We start from the raw sequence: 7,993 nt of genomic DNA, 5'->3' as shown, positions 1-7,993 counted from the left end.
CTTTGTGTGAAAAATAATGTTATATTTTTTCACAAATGATATATTACGCGCGGCAATACTGAAGGAAATTAAATATTCTTATGCAATTTGTTCAAAAGACCTTCAAAGTAATTGTTCATTTGAATTTAGTAAGGTAATAAAATACAGAACCAAGAGTTGTATTCAAATTTTGAACTTTGATCTATTTAAATTTAGAAACTAAAACATCTTTTATATTAAAGATATAATGACAAATTTATTTATAAATTCGATACAACTTTTTATGATCGCGCATAGCTCGACCAAATTACCTAGTGTAACTATATAAGAATCTTTATGTAATCATAATATCTATTTAGATGAGCTCGAATAAACCTTTCAAATTTTCAATAAAAGATTTATCAAATGAGATTAGGATTTAGAATAATTGGTACCTTAAATAGAACAAAATAAAAAAAAAAAGTAATACACTCCTTTTTTTTTCTATATTAGTTAGAGTCCATTTGAATAGGATTAAAATTTTGTCAAATCAAATTTTATTTTATTTTTTCGTTTTTTTAAGTGTTTGGTAAAAACTAAAAAGTGCTTAAAAAATTAAATTTTTTTTTTTTTAAAAAGTGAGAAGCTGGATACCCCAACTTTTTACTTTTTAGAATAAAATTCTTTTAGGTTTGAACAAAATATTTACCTTTTTATTTCCTATATATTCCTTCAATTCCAACAATGCTCTGAACTTGTAACCCTTAAAAATGTGATTTTTCTTTCTTTTTATCTTTGCCGCTTCTTTTCATTTTTTTCCTCCAAGTTTTCTTATTTTTTCTCCTTTATTTTCAGCGAATTCATCATTATTTTTGAATTATTAGAATAAAAAACTATAAACAATTCACCTTATTTGTGGTGTTAACAGTTTTAAGGACATTTAAGTCATTTTGACAATAAAAAAAACGTTTAACATTAATTTTTTACCAAACACATCAACAATTTTTTTTTTCAATTTCAACATTTCTATTCAAACACTTATTTACTTAATTTATAAATACTTATTTTAATCATTTAATCACTTAAGCTAAAAAGTTAATTTTTTAATCCTATCCAAACAAATTCTTAAAACACTTTTATTTTTGAATGTGTAAATGATCAATTTTACTACTATACACTTTATCCATATTAACAAACACACACATAATTTAATGGATTGTTTTAATTAATACTATCTTAATTTAATATTATTTTTTTTTGTAAAATTATATAAATAATTCTATTCTATTATTGAGTTAATTAATCGGCGTTAGACCCTATAAACTTCAAAGATACATATATATATTTCCATTATATTCCAACTTTACCTTTTTTGTGTCAAACTCTCTTCCCTCTATTCTCCTCTTCTCCCAACAAACAAAACCTTTGCTCCCAAAGCTTAGTTTCTGGTATTGTCACTCTTATTTCTCTCTATTCATTATTATTATTATTATTATTTTGTATATAGTGATAAGTGGTGGAGTCAAATTTTTTATTAAGGTGTTCATATTTTTCTTTGGGCAAAGAATTGTTTAAAAAAAAAAAAGAAAATAAAGCACTGAACCCGGGTTGTTGGTGTGAAATTGACTGGACTATGTTTCTCTAGCTCAAGGGTATGCAACAACATGTATATAATCATAAATATCTATATTTAACCTATATACTCGAAAAAAATTTCCGACAAAGGGTGTTCATTTGACCACCCTTCGTCGGCTGTGGCTCCGCCACTGAATTAGTGATTATTGTAGTAGGTCCTGCGCATAGCGCGAGCTTTAGTATACTTGACTGGTGTTTTGTATAGTGATTCTTGTAGTTACTATCCTTCCTTGGGAGAAATGCAAAGCAGTAGCTTTAGTACACCGGCTTCAGTTTATGTAGTGATTATTGTGGTATGGCCTTTTATCGGATGCCGCGCATAGTGGAAGTTTTAGTATACTTGATTGATCTTTTATATAGTGATTCTTGTGGTTACTGCCCCTCCTTGGACCCGTGCATTGCAGTAGCTTTGGTAATCGACTTTGCTTTATATAGTGATTATTGTGGTAGGGACTTTCATTGGACCCCGTGCATAATGAGAGCTTTAGTATACTTGATTGATCTTTTATATAGTGATTCTAGTAGTTACTACCCTTCCTTGGGACCCGTGCGTACAGTAGCTTTGGTATACCGGACTTTGCCTTATATAATGATTATTGTGGTAGGGAATTTGCTCGAACCCTGTGCGTAGTAGGAACTTTAGTGTACTTGGCTGGTCTTTTATATAGTGATTCTTATAGTTACTGCCCTTCCTTGTAACCCGTGCATAGCGGGAGTTTTAGTACCTTTACTTTGTATGGTGATTCTTGTGGTTTGTAACTTCCTTGTGCCTCATGTATAGCAGGAGTTTTAGTGCACCTTATGCTGCCTTTTGTATAGTGGTTCCCTGCCCTTTTATATAGTGATTCTTGATTCATAAGTCTTATTGCATTAAAGTTAGTCTCATTGTTCTTCTAGTTCTTTTGGACCTTTTTTTTTCCATTCTTTCTTGGGTATGTTTTTGTTTGCCATCCCACACACACTTTTTTTTTTTCTTTTTTGGTTCGTATTAATGGTTTCATGTATTTGGTTTTTTCTTTTTTTTTTTTTTGGTGATGAATGAGTATGTATGCATGTTATGGTTAGTGTGCTTTTTGTATACGGATATATATTTTTTTTCCAATTGCCACCTTTGTTCTGTTTTAGTAGGTCTTTGAGTTTGTTATGATGATGATTTTAATTTTTCAGTAATTGATTGTGGTATCTGTTGAATGGAGCTGTTTTTCTGCCTATTTAAGGTGAAAAGATTGGATATTTTATGTTTTTAATCTTGTATTAAGAGCAATAGATTGGGAAAAAGTGCCTACGTGGCTTGTTTGCGGCGTAAAGGTGGAGGTAAGGTCGACGTACATTCTAATCTCCCTAAATCCCATGTGTGGGGTTACACTAGTTATATTGTTGTTGTTGTTGACTCAGTGAGTGGTGGAGTCACGATTTTCACCGGGGGGTTAAAAATTAAGAAAAAGTAAAAACATAAAGAAGCCGATAATGTGTTCAACTTCTAATATGTGTACATAAAAAATAATTTTAATAACCATGTATAAATAGTGTAATTTCCCATCGAAGGTGGTTCGGATGAACCCCTCGGACCTCCCTGGCTCCACCCTTGGTCATGGTTAACTTTTGGTGTGACATGCTTGATTGTGGTATCTGAGGCTGTGAGTTTGCTTTGATGGTGATTTTAGTTTTTCAGTAATTGATTGTGGTATCTGTTGAATGGAGCTGTTTTTCTATGTATTCAGGTAAAAAGATTGTATCTTTTTAGTGTAGTTTTCTGTCGAAGGGGTTCAGATACCCCCTTGGTTCCCCTTCCACGTGGTCATGATTAATTTTTGGTGTGACATGTTTGTTTACATTTTACAATAGGCCCTTGTGGTCCAGCCATTCTCTTGACCCTGCGCATAGCGAGATCTTTAGTGCACAAGACTTCCCTTTATGTTTGTCTAGAGTTTAGTATTTACTTCTATTTGCTTATTTATATTTATAGATTTAAAGGGAAATCTGGCTATTGGACTAAAAAGGGAATTTCGACTGAAAGGTTGAAGATTTAAAATGGAATTTCTACTGAAAGTTTGAAGATTTATGTAACGAATTGAAGAAATGCCATGGGTTCAGTTTGTTGCTGTTTCAATGTTTCAAATGATGGAGGGCATTCTGCCTCAAATGGTCAAAATCATATCTTATGCAAGTGTTTTAGTTGCTGCTCTCAGAACATAATTAACTAGGTGCCTTTCTAAACTGATTTTCTTTCCGACATGAAATTTAGTATATTTGTTCTTACAATGTTTGGTGCATCGACTTAATGTTTCTCATTGTTTGTATCGAATCCCCCCTGCCACCTAGCCAATTCCGCCTATCAGTTTTCGATCAATATATGAATGGCTAGATTCTTGAAATCCCATCGAACTGATGTAGTTATCACATTGTTTTTATCGAATCCCCCTGGGCACATAGCTAATTCCAGTTGTTTTTATCGAATTCCCCCTGGCACATAGTTAATTCCGGCTTATCAATTTTTGATGAATAAATGAATGGCTAAATTCTTGAAATCGCATCGAACTGATGTAGCTATCACATTGTTTGCATCAAAACCGCCCTGCCACCTAGCTAATTCCGTTATATCAGTTTTTGATGAGTAGATGAATGGCCAGATTCTTGAAATCGCATCGAACTGATGTAGGTGTCACATTGTTTGTACCGTATCCCCGCTGCTATCTAGCTAATTCCACCTTATCAATTATCGATGAAAAAATGAATTTGTAGATTCTTAAAATTGCGTTGACAGATGTAGGTATCACATTTTTTGTCTGCCTTATTGGTTTTCAATGAATAAATGAATGGCTAGATTCTTGAATTCGCTTCAAATTGATGTAGTTATCACATTGTTTGTATCAAATGCCCCCCTGCCGCCTAGCTAATTCTGCTTTTTCAGTTTTCGATGAATAAATGATGGCTAGATTCTTAAAATCACATCGAACTGATGACTTAATCAAGCTGTTAGACCACCAAACTCAACTAACGATAACAATAATGAATATTTAAGTAGCATAGCAGGTGAAGATGCTTCCAAGGAAAACATGTCTCTTCAGAATTCCAAAACTAAAAGATTTAGGATTATACTGATGTGAAGGATTTGCAGCATCTTCTTTCCTTGTTCAGTCCACCACATACTGTTATGGATATTGGTGTAGCTTCGAAGCAACTAATAATCAAGATTAGTCGCCTTTTTCTACTTGTATTCTATTGTAATGTATATGTACTATGATGACTTGATGGAACTTTCTGTGTCATGTTTTACAAGCTCATAAAACAGCAAATTCGTAGAATACCGAGAAACTAGTTGCCTGGTTAGAACGTGAGACGCTAGTGTGACCACTCGTCAAACTTGAACAAGTCTAAACATGGAGAAGCTCTGTTGTATTCGAATTTAGATAATTTCATGATGGTTCTATTGATCATTGTTGCTAACCTGGAATGTGTTAATTATAATTGTAGTAACAGAAATCATGACTAGATTGCTAGCGTAGCATCTTCTTTTCAATGATTCATTTTTCCCTTTGGCTTTTTTTCCTCATTAAGATGCTAGCTATTTACAAAATGCTGACTGTTCCTTATCATGATATTTACTTTTAAGTATTACTCGTCATCAGTGTGGAGCGATATTTGATCCAGCACAACAAACTGCTGGGACTTCAGCTAATCAAGTCTCGTCATCTTCGACTTCTCTAGCTTCCATAAACAGTTCACGTAACACAATCAGTTCTCAGGATAGAGGTTCACCAAGCATGCTGCTCCAAGACAGCCACAAATTCAAGAAGATGTTGCATTTAGACGACAGGACAAAGGAACAAGTCATTTACGGGTTGAGCCCGAACCAGATATAGATGCTGATGTTCAAATAACACAAAGGCTTCTATAAGCAGACAAGCTTCTTAAATCAGACTTTGTTAATCAAGAACCGTCATCTTTGACTGCTGTAGTTTCCATCAACAGTTCATGTAATACAATCAAGCCTCAGGATGGAGGTTTACCAAATAGTGCTGCGCCAAGACAGCCACAGATGCTACAAGACAAAGGAACAAGTCATCCACAAGTTGATCCTGGAACAGATATAGATGCTGCTGTTGAAATAACACAAAGGCTTCTAAAAGCAGACAAGCTGCTTCAATCAGGTTCCGATAATCAAGGGATGACATCTTCGACTGCTGTGTCTGCCATAGATACTTTACGTAATACAATCATGTCTCAGGATAGAGGTTTACCAAATAATGCTGCTCCACGAGAGCCACAAATGCAACAAGATGTTGCGTTAAGACAACCGGACAAAACAACAAGTAATTCACAAGTTGCGCCGAAACCAGATGCTGATGCTGAAATAACAGAAAAGCTTTTAAGAGAAGACAAGCTGCTTAAATCAGACTGTGATGGAGGATCTAAAGAATGTTTTCCCGAGTCCCCTAAGGAGTATTATTCATCAATAATGGTGACTGGAAGTTTCCTCATCAGAAGATGAGGATGTATGTCCCACATGCCTTGAAGGTAGCTGACATTATTTTACAATTTTGTGATGTTAAAGAGCTATTTGAGCTGTAGCAGAGTGACAAAAGAGGCTGCAATAAGGCTCTAAGCTAATATTTTTAGCTACAAGTTTGGATGATTCTCTTGATCTGCCTAATTAATCAAAATGACACTCTATTTTTTTTTTTTGCAGAGTATACACCAGAGAATCCCAAGATATCTACAAAATGTTCTCATCATTATCACCTCAGTTGTATATACGAGTGGCAGATGAGAAGTGCAACATGTCCAGTTTGTGGAAAGGCAAGATTTTCATATTCCTTTTACTTTTCCGATAAGTTCCTCTGGTGTATTGCAAGTTTGATCTCTCATTTGCTGCATAGTCGTGTTAAGTCTTCCTCAAAGGAGGAGTCTAAACACATTGTTCTTAAGACACATTTTGACGTCCATTCAGGAACTTTCGTCTGATAATGCATGCATACCTACGATTTGAAAGAGCATAATGGATCACAGAATCATCCTTGGGAAAGAAATGTGCCAAGATGGCGATTAATGCTAGTTCTTTTAGCTTCATTTCTCTTAACAATTTGATTTCCTTGCGCAGTTGATGGAATTCGAGGAGTCAAATTGACGGTCAGAGCTGAAGATAAGTTGCTTAAACGAAATGAAAGAAGAGACGTAGATGTGAAGATTTCCTCCAACTTAGTACGGTGTACATAATTTTTGACCACACCGGTCATCGACATCTACAAAGGATCAAATAGTACACAAATACAGTCAAAACTTTTTTCTTAGTACTTGAATACTTTTTGCTGCACCAGGTTCTTTTGTGGGTGTTAGATGGAAAGCTAGTGAGACCAACTACTTTTGCAGATGTTGGCCAACAGTTTATGCTTTCTTTTGTGCTCTATGATTGGTGGCATAACGCTAGAGTTAATTTCTCATATGGTCATTCAACTAATAGTAATTAGAAGAAGGGTGACTGACGTTATAAGATAATAACTATTTGTTGAGTGAGCATTTTTGAAATAAACATCATAATGCTCCTAGTCTTTTACACATTGCCTTGTTTTACTTGGTGCTTATAGTTGCCAATGTGGCTGGGCATAAAATATCAAAAATCGAATCGTAAAATTTGGTATTTGGTATTCGATTATTCGATATTTGGTACGGTATTTGAGAGTAAAATTTCAGCATTTCGGTATCACGATATGTCTAATTGACCCAATAGGCAATAGTATTCTCATCCCAAAGAATCCTTGGACCTTGAAAATATATTCTTAAAAAATATTAAATAGGGTTTACTATATCAAATCAAAGTTTAATTTGTCGATTATCGAATTATCAAATTGAAGTTTAAAAGTATGGTATGTGGTGTCTACTTTCAATTATCGATTACCAAATTATCGAATTCAAACTTTGAAAATATCTAGCAGAAAAACGAACGGCTACCCTTAGTTACCAACGCCAAAGGTAAATGTAGCGTTTATATATTTACATCGTGATATAGGTAAATTGATAACAAAAACAATAATGGAACTTTAGAATAGAACTATTATCTTTTGCTTTGACTGATAAATCCAACTAAAATTACTGTATCTTTAATTCAAAGGCGAGAAATGAATTTGGATATAGTGTATTGTTGTTTGTGAGGTCTTGATTATTTACATGAATTTACTTTTCATTTTGTTCTTGGGAATCTACATAATTAATTATGTATAAATCATCCCTAATGAGCTTTGGGCTCATGTTTGAGCACGGTGAATCACTTCGTGTCGTACTTTTATACATCGCGGTGAAATTTTATACTGCTGGATCCCCCAAACTCTTCAACATTTACCTACAAGAAGTCACAATGTTAGCATAAGGGGAAGTAGGACGTTGGAGTAAGTGAGTCACAATG

At 34.1% G+C, this 7,993-nt stretch overlaps 1 protein-coding gene across 4 annotated transcripts; it reads left to right on the top strand.

Annotated features, from left to right (window-relative positions):
* The first annotated feature begins 1,324 nt into the window (after window positions 1–1,324).
* LOC107856032 lies at window positions 1,325–6,394 on the top strand. 4 transcript variants are annotated; one of them, XR_001670446.2, is made up of 4 exons: window positions 1,325–1,406; window positions 3,560–3,797; window positions 5,223–6,111; window positions 6,284–6,394. XR_001670446.2 is itself a non-coding variant. In XM_047402929.1 (3 exons), the coding sequence occupies exon 2, from the start codon at window positions 5,633–5,635 to the stop codon at window positions 6,083–6,085; it is 453 nt and encodes a 150-aa protein (XP_047258885.1). In that variant the 5' UTR covers window positions 1,326–1,406; window positions 5,223–5,632; the 3' UTR covers window positions 6,086–6,111; window positions 6,284–6,394. The 4 variants fall into 4 exon arrangements, 1 of the variants encoding a protein (XP_047258885.1); XR_007049530.1 differs by having other exon boundaries at window positions 5,207–6,111; XR_007049529.1 differs by having other exon boundaries at window positions 1,337–1,406; window positions 3,611–3,797.
* Window positions 6,395–7,993: the final 1,599 nt, after the last annotated feature.

Source organism: Capsicum annuum, unplaced genomic scaffold (assembly GCF_002878395.1).
Source record: "Capsicum annuum cultivar UCD-10X-F1 unplaced genomic scaffold, UCD10Xv1.1 ctg3069, whole genome shotgun sequence".
Taxonomy (NCBI): Eukaryota; Viridiplantae; Streptophyta; class Magnoliopsida; order Solanales; family Solanaceae; genus Capsicum; species Capsicum annuum.
Note: the sequence above shows the minus strand (reverse complement) of the source record. Positions and strands in the feature narration are given on the sequence as shown.